At 50.7% G+C, this 24,453-nt stretch overlaps 1 protein-coding gene and 1 pseudogene across 4 annotated transcripts in view; both read left to right on the forward strand.

Annotated features, from left to right (window-relative positions):
- Positions 1–15,996, forward strand: part of LOC144576394 (uncharacterized) — a 23,412-nt gene extending 7,416 nt beyond the window's left edge. For 2 of the 4 annotated variants that reach the window (XM_078339226.1, XM_078339223.1), the window contains one exon: positions 630–15,996. In XM_078339226.1, the coding sequence (XP_078195352.1) occupies positions 630–662 (33 nt within the window). In that variant the 3' untranslated portion in view covers positions 663–15,996. The remainder of the gene's footprint in view (positions 1–629) is intronic. The other 2 variants (XM_078339225.1, XM_078339224.1) reach the window with 2 other exon arrangements.
- Positions 15,993–22,549, forward strand: LOC118145635 (RNA exonuclease 1 homolog pseudogene; annotated as a pseudogene).
- The last annotated feature ends 1,904 nt before the right edge of the window (positions 22,550–24,453 follow it).

Here is a 24,453-nt window from a genome sequence, read left to right on the forward strand (position 1 = left end):
AGGGTCCTACAGGCAGAGCTGGAATCAATTCCCACTGTGCCTCCTGCAAGCTGTGTGACCCTGGGCACATGGTCTTTTTCCTTGGGGAGCTTCTGTTTTTTTAGATTTGGAGCAGGTGGTCACACTGACTTGCAGAGTTCTGAGAATCAGAGACAACGTAAAAGGCCTGGAGAACATTCTCCAAAAAGAAGCTGCAACACGTGTGGACAATGGGCTTTTCATGCCTCTCTTACTCGCTGTTTATCTGATGCAAGGAGCATGCTCTGGTGATGGTGGTGAGGGAGGAAGAAGATAGACATAGACACTCCTGTGTGGGAAACGTACTTCTTCCTTACTGCGCTATGACTCTGTCTCCCCTGGGGCAGGACCCAGCCTGCCTACATTTGCAGACAGACACAGTGGCATGTGGAGAAAACAGTTTGACCCAATGACTTTTCTTCACTCCCCAGCTGTCTGTGGTACTTGGTGGAAGGGTGACTTCATGATACTGATGTGTTATTTTTGAAACCTGGAGGATGGAAAGGTGCAAAAAACTATGAGCAGCAACATAAGGTTCAGCCTGTGTTGTTGATGGTGGTTCTGTCCATCAAACTAATACATTTCAAAACACTTCCTCCTTCTGCCTGCAGGTTAACATGGCTGCCGCACAGCATCATCATTGATCAGCATTGCCCTCTTGCCCTACCTCATGGCTTGCCAGCCACCTCCTCCATCTGGATGTCACCTGGGAGCTCAACCATTTTCATCAGCTAAAGGTGTTCTGGGACCTCTGAAAACCCCTCAACTCCAGTGTCCTCTAGGACCTCAGCCAACGTCTCCAGTTGATACATTTTGGGGACCACAGACACTAACACATCAGTGTCTTCTGTTACCTCTACCGCCCTTAGTCAATGATTTTTTGAGTCCATACACACCACCACCCGAGTGTCTTCTGACACCTCTACCACCATCTACAGATGATGAGTTTTCAAGACCACAGACACCGACACATCAGTGTCTTCTAGCACCTCTACCACCCTTAGCCAATGATTTTCTGAGTTCATACACAACACCCGAGTGTCTTCTGACACCTTTACCACCACCTACAGATGAGTTTTTGAGACCACAGACACTGACACATGAGTGTCTTCTAGTACCTGTACCACCTGCTCCACATGATAATCTTTGGAGACCATGGTCACCTCCACCCAAGTGTACTCTTTTACCTCTGCCACCTTCTCAAGCTGAAGATTTTCTAGGACCAGACACACCACCACCCGAGTGTCTTCTGACACCTCTACCGCCATCTACAGATGATGAGTTTTCAAGACTACAGACACCGACACATCAGTGTCTTCTAGCACCTCTACCACCCTTAGCCAATGATTTTCTGAGTTCATACACAACACCCGAGTGTCTTCTGACACCTTTACCACCACCTACAGATGAGTTTTCGAGACCACAGACACTGACACATGAGTGTCTTCTAGCACCTGTACCACCTGCTCCACATGATAATCTTTGGAGACCATGGCCACCTCCAGGTGAGTGTATTCTGTTACCTCTACCACCATCTCGAGCTGAAGATTTTCTGGGACCACACACACCTCAGCCACCTGATCCTATCTGTCCTGGGGGACCCCATCCACCTCATTCCCCCTGAGTGTCCCAGGGGACCCCATCCACCTCATTGCCCTGTGTGTCCTTGGGGACCTCATTCAGCTTATTGCCCTGTGTGTCCTGGGGGACCCCATCCACCCCATCACCCTGTGTGTCCTTGTGGACCCCATTCACCTCATTGCCCTGTGTGTCCTGGAGGAACCCATCCATTTCATTGTTCTGTGTGTTCTGGGGGACCCCGTTCACTTCATTGTCCTGTGTGTCCTGGGGGACCCCATCCATTTCATTGCCCTGTGTGTCCTGGGGGACCCCATCCACCTCATCCCTTTTGTGTGTCCTGGGAGACCCCATCCACCTCATCACCCTGTGTGTCCTGGGGGACCCCATCCACCCCATCACCCTGTGTGTCCTGTGGAACCCCATCCACCCCATTGCCATGTGTGTCCTCGGTGACCCCATCCACCTCATCATCCTGTGTGTCCTGGAGGACCCCATCCACCTCATTACCCTAGATTTTATGGCCCCAGGAGACTAACAGGATGGATCTTATTAGCTGTGGCCTTGGTCTCTAGAATCAGGTCAACTCTGGTGGGGAACTCAAGGCCAATACTGAGCTGTTCTCGCATCACCCTATCCTCAGCAACCTCTCTCTTCCTTGCAACTCCCAGCTTTGCATCTCCCCACCATGGCCTGCAAAATCCTCCCCCTTCACTGTGTCCCTGCTGCCTGAGCCCAGACACAAATTCTCAGTGGGGCTCAGAGCCCCAGCTTTCTCAGAAATGAGCTGGGACTGATGTGGTTATGAGGTCATGGTGAGGACAAGGAGACTAAGCCCATAAGGAAAGCATCTTGCAAAATAGCTGCTAAAAGGGAGAACCTCCTCCCTCCCACTGGTTTCATGAAAATATTCCCACTCAGAAGATCAGCATAAGATGTTCATTGATGTTTACTAAGCTTAGGGTGTAACAGCTTAGAACCCGGGATTTCCAATCTCCGTTTCAAAAGAGAAGTGATAGCCTCAGATTCTTACGAGATGAAGAGATTAAAGGAATGCATACACAGTTAAACTCTGAGAGCTGTATCTGTGATCTGCAGATAATTATTATTCATGACATATGCAGCCACACACGGAAGCATTCAGTAGGTGTACAGGTATTTTATGTAAGACAAAATGTATATTGGGCCAAAAAGATCACATGGAAATAAACTGAAAGAACTTTGTTTTCACTATGAAAATGCTTTAATACCGTTGTCTGTACAGCATGGGATGTGGACAGGGAAAACAGCAAGTGCACACACACAGGCACAGGCCAGAAGGCAGGCTGGGAGTGCATAAAGAGTTCACACGGCTTCCCTACTTTTCCTGGTGACTGGAGGCTCTAGGCCACCTCCTCCTCGAATTCACCCTCCTCAATCGTGGTGTTCTAGTACTGTTGGTATTTGAACACCAGGTCATTCATGTTGCTCTTGGTCTTGGTGAACTCCATCTCATCCAGGCCCTCACCCATGTAGCAGTGCAGGAAGGTCTTGTGCAGAAACATGGCTGTGAACTGCTCCAAGATGCACTAGCACAGCTCCTGGATGGTCCTGCTGTTGCCAGTGAAGGTAGCAGATGTTTTTAGCCCTTGGGGTGGGAAGTCAGAGACAGCCATTTTCTCATTGTTGGGGGTCCACTCAACAAAGTAGCTGCTGTTCTAGTTTTGGACATTAAGCATTTGCATCCACCTTCTTCATGGACATGCAGCCCCTGAACATGGTGGCCACCATCAGGTAGCGGCCATGGAGGGGGTCACAGGCTCTCATCATGTTCTTGGCATCCAACATCTGCTGGATGAACTCAGGCACTGTCGGCCAGGACTGCTGGCTTACCTGGCTGGTCAGCAGGGCAAAGCTGGGCATGAAAATGTGCCGGTGTGGGAATGGGACCATATTTATGGCCAGCTTCTGCAGGTCAGGATTGAGCTGGCCTGGGAAACACAGGCAGGTAGTGACTACGCTCATGGTGGCAGACACCAGATGGTTCAGGTCACCGTGGTGGGCATAGCACCATTAGGGTTCTGAAGCAGATGTCACAGCTTCATTATCGATGCAGCAGGTCTTGTTTGCATTTCCTATGAGCTGGTGGATGGAGAGAGTGGCATTATAGGGCCCCGCCACCATATCTGACACCTTGGGTGAGGGCACCACAGTGAACATTTTCATGATCCTGTCTGGGTACTCCTCCTGGATTTTTGTTGAGGAGGGTACCCATCCCACACCCAGTTCCGCCACCCAGGGGGTCTGGCCATTTTGCTGCTTTATTTTGTGTTTTTAAATATACTTCTGGATTCAATATGCTGTTACTTAGTTTTATGCTCAGATACCTTCGTGTTAGCTGCTATATACCTAACAAATATTTTCTTTTATTTATTTAAAATGTTTAGATTAATAGAGGGCCAGGCAAGGTGGTTTATGCCTGTAATCCCAGCACTTTTGGAGGCCAAAGCAGGTGGATCACAAGGTCAGGAGTTCGAGACCAGCCTGACCAACATGGTGAAACCATGTCTCTACTAAAAATACAAAAACTGGCTGGGTGTCATGGCACACACCTGTAATCCCAACTACTCAGGAGGCTGAGACAGGAGAATTGTTTCACCTGGAAAGGTGGAGGTTGCAGTGAGCCGAGATTGCACCTTCAGAGGTGTTGGGGTCAAATATAAATACTCTCTGGCTCCTCCTATGCTTAGTTGGGCCTCTCAAGTGGGTTAGGAAAGACTGTTTCAAGAGTGGTTGTGTCAAGCATTGATGGAAGGGAGGATAAAGGAAAAGATGAGCAAATTAAATCCTAGGTTAGTTTAGAGTTAGTCTGTGTTGTGTGAAATCAGTTCAGGTTTCAGTAAGCAGAAACCCTCTTGACAAAAAGAAAAGACAAAGGAAAGAAGTCATTCTGAATTCTGATGTTTGATGATAAAGTGCAACTATTTGCTTTTACCCCTTCCACGAAGAAATGAAACACTTTGGGAAGACATCCCAAGAGATTCAGGAAGAAGAAAGCAAGGTAAGTGCTGTGGTTTGAATGCCTCCTCTAAAATTCATGTTGCAGTTTGTCATTGTGATGGCATTAAGAGGTGAGACCTGGCTGGGCATGGTGGCTATTGTCTGTAATTCCAGCACTTTGGAAGGTTGAGGCAGGTGGATCATCTGAGGTCAGGAATTCAAGAACAGCTAGCCAACATGGTGAAACCCCATCTCTACTGAAAACACAAAAACTAGCCAGGCGGGGTTTTGGGTACCTATAATCCCAGCTACTTGGGTGGCAGAGAGAGAAAGGAAGGAAGGATGAGGAAGAAAGATGGGAAGAAAGAAAGGAAGGGAGGGGAAAAGGAAGGAAAAAGGAAGAGAAGTAAAAGAAAAGGATGAGAGGGAAGTAAAAGAAAAGGATGAGAGGGAGGGAAAAGAAGGAAGGAAGGAGGGAAAGATAGCAAGAAGAGAGAAAAGGAAGGAGGGAGAAAAATAAGAAAATACTTTTTAAGTCACAGCTGAGGTCACAAAAAATAAAAAAATTTAAACTTCCCCCCAAAAATAAAAGAAGTGAAATTAAAAAAAATAAAATAAATCCAGCATAGATTAAAACCTTCAAAAGGACAGAGCTTGTGAGTGGTGAGAAGTGACCCTGTGGCTGCACAGGCTGAGGGAGAGAGGCCTCTGGTCTTGGCCACCAATGGCGGATGTTCTTTATGTCTGCCTCTCTTAAACATTTACAATGGAAAAAAAAATTTTTTTTAATTGCAATGTTTGTCTTATTTTATGCTTTATATTTTCAAAGTGAAAAGCAATAACATTGAGTCCATTTAAAAAAAAATATTTGTTCTATGTATTTAAAAGCCTTCAAGTTGCTCTAAAGATTTCAAAAGTATTGAGTAGGGCCGGGCATGGTGGCTCACGCCTGTAATCCCAGCACTTTGAAAGGTGGAGGCGGGCAGAACACCTGAGGTCAGGAGTTCAAGACCAGCTTGGCCAACATGGTGAAACCTGTCTCTTCTAAAAATACAAATATTAGCTGGGCATGGTAATGTGCCCCTGTAATCTCAGCTACTTGGGAGGCTGAGGCAGAAGAATCACTTGATCCTGAGAGGCGAAGGTTGCAGTGAGCTGAGCTCATGCCACTGCACTCCATTCAGCCTGGGTGACAGAGTGAGACTCTCTCAAAAAAAAAAAAAAGGCATTGAGACTCTGTGTCAAAGAAAAAAAATTATTGGAGCTCTGTGGTCCACAGCATTTCCTTCTGTTTCAATCTACATATGTTTTGATTACTATTGTAATCTTTTAAATTTTCTAAAGCAGGCTCAGAGGTAGGCAGAAAGATTCGATGCAAAAAAAAAAAAATTCTTACCTTATTCACCGCAAAGCTTCTCAAATCTAGCCTAAATACTCTACCTTAAAACAAACATGAGATGCATCTGAATGGGAGGGAAATTTATTTTTCTGCTTTTCTATTATACAAGTAATTTACAGAAACTACAAATTAAGACTGGGCACAGTGGCTCACACCTGTAATCCCAGCACTTTGGGAGGCCGAGGTGGGGGGGATCACCTGAGCTCAGGAGTTTGAGACCAGCCTGGCCAACATGGTAAAACCCCGCCTCTACTTAAAATATGAAAAATTAGGTCAGGTGTGGTGGCTCACACCTGTAATCCCAACACTTTGAGAGGTTGAGGTGGGTGGATCAGAAGGTCGGAGTTTGAGACCAGCCTGGCGAATATCGTGAAACCCCATCTCTACTAAAAATACAAAAATTAGCTGGATGTGGTGGCACATGCCTGTAATCTCAGCTACTGGGGAGGCTGAGGCAGGAGAATCTCTTGAACCGGGGGGGTGGAGGTTGCAGTGAGCCCAGATGGCACCATTGCACTCCAGCCTAGACAACAGAGTGAGACTCTCTTAAAAAAAAAAAAAGAAAGAAAAGAAACTGCAAATTAAAAGATAACATATGGTGGAAAATTTCAAACACAGCTTGAAGTGCAGAGGCCAGGACGAGGTCTCTCAGTGCCACCACTCCTGCAATAGCAACTAACATTCTGCCCTTCCTCTGCTCTTACCTCCTCTCTCCAGCTTTGCACGGGGATTTCACACAAATCCAACACATCATATGACTTTGCCTGTAGACACTTGGGAATGTTCTCTAATCATTGAAGCCCGATTTCCCAACAAAGAACCACCCAACCAAATTAACAATAATGTCTTGTTATCACCTTGCTATATGTTATTATCAATAATTTCCTGTCATCAATAACCAGTCTGTCACCTATTGTCCATAATGATCTCAAAAATGTCCTTTTGAGGCCCTGCCTGATGGTTCATGTCTGTAATCCTAGCCCTTTGGGAGGCAGAGGCAGGTGGACTGTTTCAGGACAGGAGTTTGAGAGCAGGCCGGGCACCATAGCAAAACCTCATCTCTACAAAAACTACACAAGAATTATCTGGGCATGGTGGCACGTGCTTGTAGTCCCAGCTATTTGGGAGGTTGACGTGGGAGGATCGCTTGAGCTGGAGAGGTTGAGGCTGCAGCGAGCTGTGATGACATCTCACTCCACTCCAGCCTAAGCAACAGAGTGAGACCTGCTCTAAAACAAATAAATAGAATCAACAGCCAACAGATTGGGACAAAATATTTGCAAATGATATATCTGATAAGGAGCTAATGTCCAAAATATATAAAGAATTCCTTCAAGTAAACAACAACAAAACACCCAGTTTTAAAAAGAGAAAAGGTGCATAGATATTTTCTTTTTGTTTTTTAAGCAAACATTGCTTCAGGCCGGGCACAGTGACTCACACCTGTAATCCTAGCAACTTTGGGAGACCGGGGCAAGCAGATCACTTGAGTTCAGGAGTTGGAGACCAGCCTGCTCAACATGGTGAAACCCTGTCTCTACTAAAAATATAAAAATTAGCCAGGTGTGGTTGTGGGTGCCTGTAAATTTCAGCTACTTGGGGGGCTGAGGCAGGATAATCGCTTGAACCCAGGGGGCAGAGGTTACAGTGAATTAAGATTGCGCCCCTGTACTCCAGCCTGAGTGACAGAATGAGACTCTACTTAAAAAAAAAAAAAGTTAAATTTCAAAAAGGCCAGGCATGGTAGCTCATACCTATAATCCCAGCACTTTGAGATGCTGAGGTAGGAGGATCACTTGAGCCAAGGAGTTGAAGGCCAGCCTGGGCAATATAGTGAAACCCAAATCTCTTCCAAAAAAAAATTAAATTAAAAATTAGCTGGGTGTAGTGGCTCACACCTATGGTCCCACCTACCTGGGAATCTGAGCCGGGAGGATTGCTTGAGCCCAGGTGGTCAAGGCTGCAGTGACCCATGATGGCACCACTATGAAAAACTTAGAAATTAGCGGGGCATGGCAGTGTGTGTCTGTAGTCTCAGCTACTCAAGAAGCTGAGGTGGGAGGATCACTTGAGTCCTGGAGGTATGATTGCAAAACTGCACTCCAGCCTGGGTGATAGAGCAAGACCCTGTGTCAAAAAAAAAAAAAAGAAAAGAAGGCCGGGTGTGGTGGCTCACCCATGTAATTTCAGCACTTTGGGAGGCAGAGGCGGACGGATCACCTGAGGTCAGGAGGTAGCCTGGCCAACATGATGAAACCCTAAAATTTTTAGTCTTGACTAAAAATTCAAAAAATGAGCCAGGTGTGGTGGTGGGCACCTGTAATCCCAGCTACTCGGGAGGCTGAGGCAGGAGAATCGCTTGAACCCAGGAAATGGAGGTTGCAGTGAGCCAAGATGGCACCACTGCACTCCAGCCTGGGCAACAGAGTGAGACTCCATATCAAAAAAAGAAGAAAATATATATTAGGATGGGGCAAGCTAAACTACATTGTTCTGTATTTTAACAACATAGAAAACCTACTTGGGGCCAATCTGTGAGTCCCTCCCTTATGAGGCTCAGCCCCACACTGGGAACCCCCTGTCACCTGCCAGTGGCATCTCTGAAGTGGTCTGTGGTGTTAGCTTGGACCAGTGGTGCTCACCCTCCACACGGCACGCAGAGGCTTTCTAGGGAGCAGTTCGCCAGGACAGCAATATTTCAGGTGACAGTGACATGGGGCAGCAAAACCGGTTTTCTCCTAATAGGCAGCCAGACGCACACAGGCATGCAAGCAGACCACACCATTCAGAAAGTTCACCTGGGACCTGAGACGCAGCTCTTGGAGGGAGAACAGAAGATCAGATGGTATTTGAGAAAATAAAAAGGTTAAGCAAAGTGAGAAGGAAGGTGGAGGGGATAAAAATCATAAAGGTTAGCCCTGCCACCCATGACACAGAAGCATGCCATGTCGGTTTTAACACCTAAAAGTCAGAGCCACTCACAGGTGGTGAAGAGTGGGTGGAGGAGAGGAGTGGGGAGGTCTGAGGAGCAGAAAAGCCAAAAGGCAAGAGTAAGATCTGATGCCAAAGAGGTTCCGCCCACATGGGATCTGCCCCTGGGAAAAATGAAATCCCCAGAGCCCGGGTACCACAAGGCTTATAGGCTGGAGGGACGGGCTTTTCACACCCGTGGGATGACAGAGGCCATCTCTACAGGTGGGCGACCCCACAGGCACACCAATGACCTCAGTGCAGCTCCCCAGCACCCACAAATGACACAGGTCAGTAATCCAGACATGGGGGGGCAAAGGCTCATGTGTGCCCAGATGCAGGCACACCTGTGCTGCTTGAGTCACCTGCAGAGTCACGAGACAAGGAACCCGGAGGAGCTCCACTGGTGTACATCGGACACCCCAGGGCAAGGTCCCAGGTGCCTCCCTGGCAGCCCCCTCCTACAGCAGAGGGTTCGGATGGCAAAGTCTCAAAGGCTTTCCTTCCTTCCCTGCATGGGGCAAACATGGAGGACACACTCCCCCAGGGCCTGCGCTGAGGCTGCCAGGGAGCCTGCCAGTTTCCCCACTCTGGTTTTCAGGTAAACCCAATCTGCTGGCACTGAGACCCTCATCAGACATCTGCACACCTGTGACCACAGCTGAAATCGGTGTGCCTTCTCCAAAGCCATCTTCTCACCTGTTTTTTCTTATTTTTTGAGACAAAGTTTTGTTTTTGTTGCCCAGGCTGGAGTACAGTGGCACTCTCTGGGCTCAGCACAACCTCTGCCTCCCAGGTTCAAGCGATTTTTCTACCTCAGCCTTCGGAGTAGCTAGGATTATAGGCATGCACCACCATGCCCAGCTAATTTTGTATTTTTTTTTTTTTTTTTTTTTTAGTAGAGACAGGGTTTTTCCATGTTGGTCAGGATGATCTTGAACTCCCAACCTCAGGTGATTCTCCTGCCTCAGCCTCCTAAACTGCTGGGATTACAAGTGTAAGCCACCATGCCTGGCCATGACCGGCTTTTAAAATAAATTTAGGTAAGGTTCGCATAACATAAAGTTAAGCATTTTAAAGTGAACAGTTCAGTGGCATTCAATACATTTACAGCATTGTGCGACCATCACTCCTACCTAATTTCTGTACATTCTCTCTCTTTCTTTTTTATTTCTTTGGAGATGGGGTCTCCCTCTGTCCCCCAGGCTGGAGTGCACTGGCACGATCTCAGCTCACTGCAATCTCTGCCTCCCAGGTTCAAGCGATTCTCCTGCTTCATCCTCCCAAGTAGCTGGGATTACAGGCCTGTGCCATCACTACATACAGTTAATTTTTGTATTTTTCGTAGAGATGGTGTTTCACCAGGTTGGCCAGGTTGGTCTTAAACTCCTGACTTCAAGTGATCCACCTGCTTCAGATTCCCAAAGTGCTGGGATTAAAGGCATGAGCCACCATGCCCAGCCTCTCCTATCTAGTTCTTTTACATTCTCTCTCTCTTTATATTTTTATTTTTTGGGGGGACAGGGTCTTCCTCTGTTGCCCAGGCTGAAGTGCGGTGGCATGACCTCAGCTCACTGCAATCTCCACCTCTCGGGTTCAAGTGAGTCTCCTGCCTTAGCCTCCTAAGTGGCTGGGATTAGAGGTGCCCAGCTAATTTTTGTTTTTAGTAGAGATGGGGTTTCACCATGTTGGCCAGTCTTGAACTCCTTACCCTCTTGAGCCTTTCAAAGTGCTGGGATTACAGGTGTGTGCCACAACACCTTGCCAAATTCTTGCACATTCTCACTTTAGAAAGAAACCTTATCACCACCAGCTGTCACTCCCCACCCCTCCCCAAGCTTCTGGAACACACACATCTTTTTCCTGTCTCTGTGGGTGGGCTGGTCTTGGACATTTTATAGAAATGGGATCACACACACTGTGTGGCCTTTTGTGTCTGGCATTCCTCACTGAGTGTGATGTCCTCAAGGTACATCCATGCTGTGGCCTGTGCGAGAGCCTGGCTCCTTTTCAGGGCTGAGTTGTGTTCCACTGAGTTGTGTTCCACTGTCAGGATGAACCATGCGTGGATCCATCCATCGATACACACCTGGGTTCTTGCAGTAACCTTTTGGCTGCTGTGAATATCATGCTGCTGTGAAAATTTCTGTGCATGCATTTGTTGGAGGACTCCCTTCAATTCTTTTGGGTTCATGCCCGGGAGCAGAATTGCTGGGTGACCCCTGAAATGGCCCAGGTCAGGCCTCTCCATTGCACCTCGAAGCCTGGCTTTCAAATATTGTCACTATTCAGAATGGGCAGGTGCACATCTATCTGACATGTGTCCACATGCCCAGGGACTATAGGGAGTGGGAGAGGGTTCATTTTGCAGGATTGGGACCAGGGTCAGGTGAGAAAACCACAAAATTTAAGGGGATGCCAAAAAGTTAGCATATATATATATATATATGGAGAGGTGGGGAGAGAGAGAGAGAGATATGAAGTCCCACTCTGTTGCCCAGGCTGGAGTGCAGTGGCACAATTTCAGCTCACTGCAACCTGAGCCTCTTGGGTTCAAGCGATTCTTCTGCCTCAGCCTCCAGAGTAGCTGGGACTACAGGCATCTGCCACCACGCCCAGCTAATTTTTGTATTTTTAGTAGAGATGGGGTTTCACCATGTTCAGGCTGGTCTTGAACTCCTGACCTCTGATCACGTGTCTTGGCCTCCCAAAGTGCTGAAATTACAGGCATAAGCTACTGCACCTGGACTATAAATAATATTTTAATGCACTCTTATAAAAATTCAAAATAAATATGCAAAAGCTACGATGAACAAATGATCAGAATTTTCTCTCAAAGTGGGATCATTCACAGTGCTCTGAGAGGCACATTGGAGCCAAGGCAAAAGGAAAAATCAGAATTACTGACCCCATCTTGATTTAAAATATTATTCTGGCTCCATTGTGGATTTTTGCATTGATTTTGATTTTTTTTTTTTTTTTTTTTGAGACAGAGTCTCACTCTGTCACCCAGGCTGGAATGCACTGAAGTGATCTCCACTCACTGCAACCTTGGCCTCCTGAGTTCAAGAAATTCTCCTGCCTCAGCCTCCTGAGTAGCTGGGATTACAGTCATGTGCCACCACGACCAGCTAATTTTTTTTTTTTTTTTAGTAGAAATGGGATTTCACCATGTTGGCCAGGGTGGTCTCAAATTCCTGACCTCAGGTGATCCGCCTACCTCAGCCTCCCAAAGTGCTGCGATTACAGGCGTGAGCCACCATGCTTGGCTGGATTTTTTTTTTTTTTTTTTTTTAGCTATGGGCTTTTCCTATGTTGCCCAGGGATGTCTCGAACTCCTGGCCTCAAGTGATCCCACCTCAGCCTCCTGAGTAGATGAGACCACAGGCACACATCACCACACCCAGCTAATTTTTAATTTTTTGTAGAGACAGGGACTCACTATGTTGCTGAGGCTGTTCTTGAACCCCTAGGCTCAAGGGATCCTCCCACCTCAGTGTCCTGTGTAGCTGGTACTACAGGCACGTTCCACTCCACCCTGCTAATTTTTGGTTTGAACTGAAGTATTATTTCATCTCGGTCACTGAGGTTTTTCAGCCCCCCCCCCCCTTTTTGTTGTTGTTGTTCAAGCAATTCTCCTGCTTCAGGCTCCCAAGCATCTGGAACCACCGTACCTGGCTAATTATTATTATTATTTTTTTGTATTTTTATTAGAGACAGAGTTTCACCATATTGGCCAGGCTGGTCTTGAACTCCTGACCTCAAGTGATCTCCCCTCTTCGGCCTCCCAAAGTGCTGGGATTACAGGTGTGAGCCACCCATCTGACCTCAACGCTCCCTTCGAGTTTGTGCCCAGTGTGAGTGCCTTGCTTTGCTGAGCCTGCTCGTGCCCTGGGATTTGAGACCCGACAGGTGTGGGTAACAATTGCAGTTTAGCTGCTCACTTGCCGGAGGACCTCAGGCTCCCTTCTCTGAGATTCACTTAGGCCATTTCTGGAATCCCCATTGTGCAGGACAGCTGGGTTGATTGCAGTGATGTTTACTCACCAAATCCTGAGTGCTGGAGCAGACAGGGCCCCATCTGTTACTCTCTTGGACTTCCAGCCTCCAGAACTGAGAGAGAGAAGAAATCTCAGTCTCTGAAGCCCTCCGCTTTGTGGCCCGAGGTCACAGAGCCCCAGCAAACCATCACATTGGGTTAAGGGAATGCATCCCCAGATCTCATAGCTGCAGACTGGCCACTGCAGGACTATCCAGTGGGACCCAGGGGTGCCTCTGCCCTATTGGGGGACCCTCGGTGAGCCAGTGAATTCAGAGCATTTCTGAAGCTCCTTGACCATGAGTAAGGAAGTTGAATGGTACAGGAAAAGCAGGTGAGCATGCACATTAAACCAACAGCCAAGACCTGTCACCACCACTGGGCACCTGCCAGGCTCCCCGCCCAGTGCTCCCAAAAACAGAGGCCCCCCCTTCCCCTATCCCCTAAAGGAGTGATCTCACTGGTCAAGATGATGACAGCATGGGGAAGTCTCTGGAAAGGGCCTTGCCCAGGGGATGGCTCAGGTGGCCTCAAATAACATGACAAAGAACTTCTTTATTACTTATCATTATTATTATTTGAGACAGGGTCTTGCTCACTCTGTTGCCCGGGCTTGAGTGCAGTGGCATGATCTAGCTCACTGTAGCCTCAACCTCCTGGACTCAAGTGATCCTCCTGCCTCAGCCTCCTGAACAGCTTGGACTTCAGGCGTGTACTGCCACACCTGGCTAATTTTTAAATTTTTATTTATTATTATTGTTATTATTTTTGAGATGGAGTCTATCTCTGTCACCCAGGCTAGAGTGTAGTGTTGCTATCCTGGTTTATTGCAACCTCTACCTCCCGGGTTCAAGCAATTCTCCAGCCTCAGCCTCCTGAGTAACTGGAGATTACAGGCACCTACCACCATGCTCAACTAATATTTATATTTTTAGTAGAGATGATGTTTCACCATGTTGGCCAGGCTGGTCTCGAACTCCTGACCTCAGGTGATCCATCCACCTCCCAAAGTGCTGGGATTGCAGGCATGAGCCACTGTGCCTGGCCACTACATTTTTTTTAATTTTTAGAGATGGGGTCTTGCTATCTTGTACAGGCTGGTCTGAGACTCCTGGGTTCAAGCAATCTTTCCACCTCAGTTTCCCAAATAGCTTAGACTTAAAGATGTGCACTGCCAAACCAGGATAATTTTTTCATTTTTAGGAGAGGTGGGGTCTTGCTGTCTTGCCCAGGCTGGTCTCAAACTCCTGGGCTCACAGGATCCTCCCGCCTCAGCCTCCCAAAGTGCTGGGATGACAGGCACAAAAGACCATCTTTCATTTTTGCAATATGCTGACAGGTTCAGAAGAGGTTTGAGCCAAATTGGCCATAGGCACCCAGGTGGCCTCTGGGATACATTTCTCCCAAGCCAGGTTTGCACTCAGTCAGCCTCAGCATGCAGACACCATCTCCTCGACACTAAACTTGACACTCTCGGTTCCAATCAGGCAGTGGGGTCTGGGAGAGGGACCTGGTTCACGTGCCACGCTTGGGGGAGCGTCCTAACATTCTCAGAAATGACCACACCCAACACTCGCCCTGGGTGGCTTCTGTCTCCCTATCTGCTTTCTGAGAAGTGGGCACCCTCCCACATGCCCCCGGGTGTGGTGCCCAGGGTTCCCCGACACACAGACCCTTAGCCGCTCAACCCAGGCATCCAGGGTCCTGGCGAGACAGCCTGGGAGACGCAGAGTGGGAACTGATGACTGGGAGTGAGTATTGTGAATGTCTACACGCAGACTGACTTCAGGGGCGAGGAATTATGCCTGGCAAGCATCTGGACTGCGGTGCTTCTGGGAGCTGGGACCTGAAGTCAGCATTAGGTCTCCCGGGAAGTGGGCTTTGCTCCTACCTTCTGGTCATGGCCCAACAAGCAGCCTCGCCATCACCACAGAGGTGGCTGGAGATGCCCTGTCCCAGGACCGTGGCAGGTGGGGATCCCGTCCTGCGTGGGGCTTGCTGGCAGGTGAGAAAGACAGTGCACAGCCTGCATTTATTTAATGACTCATTTAAAAATACCATTTAAAGACTGGGTGTGGTGGCTCATGCCTGTAATCCCAGCACTTTGGGAGGCCGAGGTGGGTGGATTACCTGAGGTCAGGAGTTCGAGACCAGCATGGCCAATATGGTGCAACCCTGTCTCTACTAAAAATACAAAAATTAGCTGGGCATGGTGGTACGTACCTGTAATCCCAGCTACTTGGGAGACTGAGGCAGGAGAATCCCTTGAATCAGGGAGGTGGAAGTTGCAGTGAGCCAAGATCATGCCACTGCGTTCCAGCCTGTGTGACGTGTGACAGAGCGAGACTGTCTTAAAACAAAAAATAAAATAAAGTAAAAAAATAAAGGCCAGGTGTGGTGGCTCAAGCCTGTAATCCCAGCACTTTGGGAGGCGTAGGTGGGTAGATCATGAGCTCAGGAGTTCAAGACCAGCCTGGCCAAGATGGTAAAACCTCGTCTCTACTAAAAATACAAAAATTAGCTGGTCGTGGTAGTGGGTACCTGTAACCCCAGCTACTCAGGAGGCTGAGGCAGAGAATTGCTTGAACCGTGGAAGTGGAGGTTGCATTGAGCTGAGATGGCATCACTGCACTCCATCCTGGGCAACAGAGTAAGACTCCGTCAAAAAAAAAAAAAAAACACTTAAAATTCTCTGGAGTGAGGGGGCCCAGGGGTCCGGGCAGCTCCGGGCAGGCCCCCCACCTCCCCCCCTGCCCCCCACGGGATGGACCATGCTAAGCTCCACTGGCTTCTTCCGGGCCATTGACTGCCCCTGTTGGTCTGGGGCGCCCGGGGGTCCCTGCTAGCAGCCCTACTGCCACTTCTGGCACTGCAGGACCCGGGTCCCCGGCACACCGGGTGATGGCCGAGAGGAGCCCCCCGCAGCAGAGCTCGATAGGAATGCCTGGGCCTACAGCTGCTGGGCATCGCCCCCTCAAGGCTGTTGCTTCCTGAACCTCCCTCGGCCTGGGGCTGGGTTACGACCCCTACAACCCCAAGCTGCCCAAGCCCCCTGGGCAGAGGGAGAATGGCGCCCTTGGCCTGGGGGAGGAGGCACGGACTGACGTGCTGGTGCTGGAGCTGGTCAACACGGCCATCTAGGCTGTGCGCAGTAAGGTGGAGCTTGAGCAGTGGCGCTACCGGGATCTGCTGGAGATGGCCCGTGAGCACCGCGCTGCCGAGGCCCCTGCCGTGGCACCCTGCAACCCTGACGGCGGCCCCATCATGGGTCTGGATGACGATGCCTTCCCACTGGCCTTTCACTACAGCCCTGGCAGCCACAGCCTGTTAAGCCCCAATGCCAGCTACCAGGCCACCCCTGCCAAGCCAGCCAGCAAGTACTCGCTGGCGTTCCCAGACAGGGGTCAGGGCAGAGGCAGAGGGGGAAGTGGTGCCCTGGAGTATGTCCCCAAGGCCGTGAGCCAGCCCCATTCCCAGCGGCAAGTATGTGGTGTGGCCACCCACAGACCTGGAGTACGATCCGCTCTCCAACTACTCCTCCCGGCACCCCAGCAGGGCCAGCTACCGAGACAAGCATGCTGTCAAGCAGCCCTGGGGACCCCAAAGCAGCAAGCCTTTCACGCCTGCCCCCAAGAAGCCCTGCGACCCTTTTGGCAGTTGTGATGCAATGTTCTCAGACTCGGAAGATGAGGCCACCATAGTCCCCAGTGATGAGCCCACCATGGCCAGCACTCTCAAAGCCAGGGCTGACCCTGAGAGCAAGGCCTCGGGGCAGTCACCCTCCAAAGAGAGCCTGGAGGCCGAGGGGTCAGCCTCCGTGAGACCAAGGAGACTGCCGTGCAATGCGAAGTGGGGGACCTCCAGGCGACCCTGGCCAAACCCAGCTCCCCAGCCCAGGCCTTGCAGGATGGGGGCTGCCCCAAGGAGGAGAAACTCAAGAGGAAGAAAAGCAGGGCCCCACCTGACCCCAGCTGTAAAGATGGTGCCCAGAGGAAGAATAAGACCAAGGACAAGTGTCGAGGGCAGGGGGAGAGGCCCTGTGTGGACAAGAAGGGCCCATAGGCCAGCAGCCCCCAGTGCAAGGCAGAGCGGCCAGAAGGGACCAAGAAGAAGCCATCTTCCGCCACTCCCATGGCCAGCTCAGGGAAAGGGAGGCCTGACTGGCCAGCTCAGCAACCAAGCCCCACAAGCGGGTACTCCCAACTGACAGCCAGCAGAGCTCCACCCGGCCCACCTCCAGCTCCCCGACAGGAAGGGCGCCTGGTGGAGCGCAAAGACCACTCACTGGACGAGGGTGCCTCCCAGGATGCCCCCAAGCTGAAGAGGAGGGCCCTGAGCCAGGCTGACCTCTTTGGGGATGAGAGTGAGGACAAGGCCACAGGGCTGGGGAACCAAGCGTGCCAAGGGTGTGCCACCCCCCACCCTCCCGGGACTCAGCTTGGACTCAGACTTTGACTCGTACTCCAGCCTGGGCTTCCCAGAGGCACAGGGGCCTGGCTCCCAGCGCCATGTCCAGCCTCAGCAAAGCCAGTGGCTGCAGGGTTGTGTCCCATGAGGTGGTGTTGGGGGGCAGGTTGGCCACCAAGACCAGCTTCTCGCTCAGCCGCCCAAGCAGACTCCGGGAGGAGGACCTGAAAGGGGCCACCCTGTACAGCCACCTCAAGGAGTACCTGCTTACGCAGGACCAGCTCAAGGAGAAAGGCTACCCTTTCCTACACCCAGAGCGGCCCGGGGATGCCCTCATCTTCACAGCTGAGAAGAGGCACAAGGACTCTTCCTGCAGGACCTGTTGCCGCTGTGGCACCGAGTACTTCATATCCTCCTCGGGCCGCTGTGTTTGTGATGAGGAGTGTTACTACCACTGGGGATGGCTGTGCCGGAGCCGGGTAGCGGGAGGCTGGGAGAACCAGTACATGAGCTGCTCTGCTGCTGAAGGCTCTGTCAGCTGCTGGGTTGCCAAGCGACACATGCAGGAAGGCTGGAAGGAGCGCCCAGAGGGCTTCGTGAAGACCTTTGAGAAAGAACTCTCCAGAGACGCCCACCCAGGGATCTATGCCCTGGACTGTGAGATGTCCTGACCGACGTATGGCCTGGAGCTGACGCATGTCACGGTGGTCGACACTGATGTACATGTGGTCTATAACACCTTCGGGAAGACAGACAACGTGATCGTGGACTACAACGAAGGCTGATCTCGTGGACACGAGTGTCACGCTGCACGACATCCAGGCCGTCCTGCTGAGCATGTGCAGCTCCAACACCATCCTCATCTGACACAGCCTGCAGAGTGACCTCCTGGCCCTGAAAGTCAAACACAGCACCATAGTGGACACATCTGTGCTCTTCCCCCACCACCTCGGCCTTTCCTCCAAGTGGTCCCTGCGGAACCTCATGGCAACTACCTCAGACAGATATCTAGGACAATGCAGACCGGCACAGCTCCACCCAGGATGCCGGCGCCTGCATGCACCTGGTGATTTGGAAAATCCGAGAAGATGCCAAGACCAAGCGATGATGCCTGCCCTCCTCCTGCCCACCTCTCCTGCCGCCCCGGCCTGTCCTTAGCCCAGGCCTCTTCCAAACAGTGCAATAAATCTCCGGTAACCCATCCACCTGGCGAGGCAGCCCAGAACAGTGGGACGAGCCAGTGGCTGGAGGACGCCTCGCCCAGCCCATCCCAGCCCACGTCCTGCCACAGCCCCTTACACTCCTCCCCACCCTCTGCCCCCCAGACCTCTGGCGTCTCTATAAACTGCTGCTGACAGAGACCAGGACTGAGCCCACCTCCAACTGACCCACAGCCCTTCCTGCCCCTCCGGCCAGGCCCTCGCTCCTTCCCAGGTGACAGCCAACACCTCTGCTCCTCACTCGGGGTGCGTGGTGGGCTTGTCCTGGGTTTGTTTGAGACCGTCTTTTTTATTTTGTACTGTTATTTTTATTATTTTTATTTAAACCTGATGACTTGCACAACCCTTTCCCACTGAGAAGGGTGGGCCTGCTGCCTTCCCACCTGGGGGGTGGGGACAGAACAGACTCCAGTGGGGGACAGGGCCACACAGCCCGGCATGGGCTGGACCTGACTCCGGACTCCAGGGGCTGGCCTGCCTTTGGGGCAGCCGGCTTCTACCATTCGCTGCCCCACCTCTGCACTCCGTGACATCTAAGAACCCAGCCAGCCCCTCATTAGCCCCAGAGCCTACCGTCCATGGAGCCCACCGGCCTCTAGACAGTCTTCCTACCGGAGCCCCATCTTCTTTCACAGGCTCTCTGGATCTCCTTTCCCTCACCTCTAGCAGGGACAGAATAAATGTTTGCATGGATTAAAAAAGAAAAAAAAAATATCTTAGGCCAGGTGCAATGGCTCATGCCTGTAATCCCAGCACCTGGGGAGGCCAAGATAAGAGGATCACCTGGGCTTAGAAGTTGAGACCAGCCTGGTCAATAGAGCAACACCAGGTGTCTACAAAAAAATCAAAAATTAGCTGAGCGTGTGGCAGGAACATGTGATTCCAACTACTCGGGAGGCTGAGGCAAGAGAATCACTTGAACCTGGGAGGTCAAGGTTGTAATGAGCCAGGATCACACCACTACACTCCAGACTGGATGACTCTAAAAAAATAAAAAATAAAATTTAAAATAAATAAAAATAATTTTTTTTTTTTTTTTGAGAGGAAGTCTTGCCCTGTCGCCCAGGCTGGAGTGTAGTGGAGAGATCACGGCTCACTGCGACCTCTGCCTCCTGGATTCAAGCAATTCTTCTGCCTTGGTCTCCCAAGGAGCTAGGATTACAGGCTCCCACCACCATGCCTGGCTAATTTTTGTATTTTTAGTAGAGACAGGTTTCATCATCTTAGTCAAGCTGATCTGGAACTCCTGACCTCAGGATCCACCCGCCTCAGCCTCTCCAAATACTGGGATTACAGGGGTGAGCCATTGCACCCAGCCTCTCTTTTTAATAATTGGATTGACTTTGGTCTATGTTCTCCCCTGGGGCCCAATTCTTCTCTGGAGTGGGGCCATCCTGGGCACTGCAGGGTGCTGAGCAACATCCCTGGCCTCCACCACTCCATGCCAGGAGCACCCCCTTCCAGGGTAGCAGCCCAGGCGGCAAAGCAGGTGCGTCTGAGAGCTGGGCGTTTCACATCAGGGTGACCCAGCCTGGGTGAGGGGAGGAGGACTTCATGAGATGACTCAAGCCAAGAACCTACTCCAGGCAGGATCCAGCCTCCCATGGCACAAAAGCCCCAGTTCCAGGGCCCCTGGAGATGTTTTTTAAAATCCAGTTGACAACAGATGAATAAAATACTTGTGAGTGTATAATCATGACTCCAGTCTGGATTGTTTGTCTTTGTGTGGAGACAATTGTAGAATACAGCTTTGGATTTCTTTTTATTGAGACAGAATCTTTCTGCATTGCCCACGCTGGAGTACAGTGATGTGTTCTCGGCTCACTGCAACCTCCACCTCCCAGTTTAAGCAATTCTTCTGCCTCAGCCTCCCGAGTACCTGGGACTACAGGCAACTGCCACCACACCTGACTAATTTTTGTATTTTTAGTAGAGATGGGGTGTCCCCATGTTGGCCAGGCTGGTCTTAAACTCATGACCTCAGGTGATCCGCCCACCTCGGCCTCCCAAAATGCTGGGATTATAGATGCGAACCACCACACCTGGCCAACTTTGGACTTTTTTGAGTTAAGAACGTGGCCCAGGAGGGCAAATGTGCCCCAGGCCATGAACATCATAACATGACCCTGTAGCTGAGTAGAACCAGCCAGGGTAAGGGATGGTGTCTAAAGGCCGGGAAAAAGGAATTCAGACAAGGAATTTCTGATGACAGGTGAACCCTGCTGCTGGCTGCGGCCTCCTTCCTGGCACAGGCTGTCTCCTGTTGAATCAGCGCCTAAGTTGAATTAGTTGAATTTGCTTGAATTATGTTGAATTAGGTGTTGAATTAACATGCCTTGGGCTCTCAGGCCCTCACCTAAAGTCCATTGTCTCAAGCTACTGCCTCATGGACCAGCAGGTGTCTACACTGCCTGGAGTGGGGGAGAACCTGCATTTATGCTTTGGAAAAAATGCAGTCTGTTCCCTGCTCATAGTAATAAATGTCTAATGGGACACATGGCAAAAACCAGGGGGACCCCCAGCTCCTGGAATTCACCTCCTTCTCTCTCCCCATTCAGGGTGTGGATTTTAATGTGTGCAGCCTCCTGGGACCTCAGTAGGAGAGAAGGTCATGGGACAAAGAGTCTCTTGGGGGTTTGTAGATTCCCCTAACCTGGGGGGGTTGTCAAGCAGGGGCAATCCTGCCCCCAGAGGACACTGGGCAATGTCTGGGGACATCTGTGGTTGTCAGGACTGGGGGTGCTCCCAGCATGGAGTGGGTAGAGGCAAGGGATGCCACTCAGCACCCTGCAGTGCCCAGGACAGCCCCAGCCCAGAGAACAATCTAGCCCCAAATGTACACAGAGTTGAGCAGAAGAGACCCTGATTTAATTATGTGGGGAAAAAAAAGATCAAGGGACCCTGGCTATGCCAATAAACTCAGACTGCAGTGGCAGGTAGATCCTGAATAAAAAAGGTGCAAATCAGAAACTCTTAACAGCTTTGAGTCATGTTCCAGTGTGTGGAGGGCCACGCTGTGTTACTGATGGACACTTGGGTCATTTCCACGTTTTCGCCATTGTGAGTCATATGAACTGTATGGACATTTGTGGCATGGTTCTATTTGAACACCTGCTTCCAATTCCTCTGGGTACATGACTAGGAGAGAATTGCTGGGTCACGTGGCGCCTCCATGCTCAGCCTTTTAGGAAGTGCCAGACTGGCTTCCACAGGAGCGGCCCCATCTCGCGATGCCCATGGGTTCTCAATTTCATGAGTTCTTTTGCTTCTAAACAAGGCACTGAGGCAGGAGGCGGGCTGCTGCTTGTTCAAGACCACCCTGGAGCTGTCAGCAGACCCAGAACTTGCAGGTGTGATTTGTGCCTTGGCTCCAGCCCAAGGCCTCCTTTCCTGGCTTCAGTGCGTGGCTGGGCAAAGTGTGGAACAGCCCAGCTTTCTAAGCCACTTTCGGGTACTTGGCAGCCACTGTTTGCTCTCAACGTGCCATCTGTGAGATTCAAAAGAGCCACCAATGAGTTATTGGGTTGCCCTGAGTGGGAAATTCTCATTGCAAGGAAGCAGCGAGGCAGATGAAGCAGGAGTCATCCCCAAGATCATGCACCCAGCTTGGCCACGAATGTGACTGGCACAGTGAAGGCCCTCAGCAAACGGGCACCTTCCATCCCCTCCAAATCTGGATGGCCCACTCCAGGACCTGGTGACTTGGGACAGACTCCTTCTTCTGTCCCAGAAGGATCTTCTTCCCCTAGTTTCAGCAGGGAATGGGGCAGAATAAAAAAAATAACCCAGTTGCCAACAGTCTGCTGATGTCACCAAGCTGCAGGGTTACCCTGTGTTGATTAAACACTGCTGGTGTGGGCCAGGCATGGGGGCTCATGCATGTGATCCCAGTGCTTTGGGAGGCTGAGGTGGGAGGATCTATTGATCTCAGGAGTTCAAAACTAGCCTGGACAACACAGTGAGACCCCATCTCTAGTTTTATTATTATTATTATTATTATTATTATTATTTTGACCCAGAGTCTCTCACTGTTGCCCACGCTGGAGCACAGTCTTGGCTCACTATTACCTCTGCCTCCCTAGTTCCTGCAATTCTCCTGCCTCAGCCTCCAGAGTAGCTGGGATTATAGGTACACACTACCACACTAGGATAATTTTCATATTTTTAGTAGAGATGAGGTTTCATCATGTTGACCATGCTGGTCTCAAACTCCTAACCTCAAGTAATTCTCCTGACTCAGCCTCCCAAAGTGCTGGGATTACTGGGGTGAGCCACTGTGCCCAACTGACTCCATCTCTATTAAAAAACAGACAGACAAAACATAGCTGGTGGGCTCTTGGGCAAGGCTGGGGACCAGAGGGCCTAGGGGAGGATGATTCCAGGAGCTGCCAAGAGCAGTGGGCTTGGGTTCTGCCAGCCTCTTCCTGTGACTTTTCTCATCTGGGAACAGGGGATAAGTGCAGCCCTGCCTCCCTGGTCATGCAGGTGGCTGTGAATGAAAGGGTCTTAGAACCAGAAGGTTCTGGCATAAAAGCTTTGTACTAACCTTTCACAAGTATGCTGCTCAGCACATGACTCTCAGAAAACGTTAGCTTATTTCAGCCTAGTTACATTCCATTAACCCAAGGCCTCTGATGTCCAGGGCTGGATTGTTCTCTGGGAAGGGGCCGTCCTGGGCACTGCAGGGTGCTGAGCAGCATCCCTGACCCCCATCCACTCCATGCCAGGAGCATCTACAGTTGTGACAACCACAGATGTCCCAGACATCACCCAGAGTCTCCTGGAGGCAGACCTGTCCTGGTTGAGAACTGCTAGGCTGGACAAGAAACTGGGCCTTTCAGGGAGGCAGAGCTTACCAGATGCCCAGGCATGGAGCCTGGCCTAGCCCTGCAGCTCTGACCCTGCCTTGGGCTGTGAGCCCTGAGGACCCTGTCAGTCTGACCAAGAAGCCACACTAGGTCAATTGAGACCAAGGACATTCTACAGGACACTGGGCCATGATGCTTCATGACTGTCCTCCTCCTTGTCCTTTTCTCTATCTCCAGCCCTGAAAGACCTGGCCTGGCCCCCCTCCTGTGGCTCCCAGACCGCCACTTCCAAGGAGCCCTCCAGAATGCCCTTCCTCCTGCCTTCAATCCTCCTCCCCATCCTGCAGTGGTCAGCAAGAATGTCCCCTCCTTAGAGACCTTCCCGGACACCACATGGCACAGGCTCTCTCTCCTCTTGGTGCCACCTCATCCTATTTTCTTTTCATTTTCCTTTTTTTTTTTTGAGACAGGGTCTTGCTCTGTTGCCCAGGCTGGAGTGCAGTGGTGCAATCACAGCTCCCTGTGGCCTCAGTCTCCTGGCCTCAAGGAATACTCTCACCTCAGCCTCCTAACTGGAACTACAGGTGTGCACCACCATGCTAGGCTAATTTTTTAAAATTTTTGTAGAGATGGGGTCTTGCTATGTTGCCCAGGCTAGTCTCATACTCCTGGCCTCAAGCAATCCTCCTGTCTTGGCCTCCCAAAGTGCTGGGATGACAGGCATGACCATTTTGTTATCTTCTGAGACCCTCTGTTTGGTTGTCTGTGTGCCTGGGCGTGTGCTGTCTCTGCGTGACAGATGCTGCCTGAGGACAGGACATGATTCCACCTGCTTCAGGCTGTCCCTGGCACACAGTGAGTGTCAGGTCAATATTTGCTGACCTGCTGATGGGCTGGCCTCCCATCCACTCTTCTGCCCACCAGCTTCTCCATCTTACACAAATCCCTGCCGATCCCAGCACACTGAGGACACTGGTCACTCCTCACTGCTCCACACTTGCAAAGCTCTCAGCCAGATGTTTTTCTGTTTAATCT

This window comes from Callithrix jacchus, chromosome 10 (assembly GCF_049354715.1).
Source record: "Callithrix jacchus isolate 240 chromosome 10, calJac240_pri, whole genome shotgun sequence".
Lineage (NCBI taxonomy): Eukaryota > Metazoa > Chordata > Mammalia > Primates > Cebidae > Callithrix > Callithrix jacchus.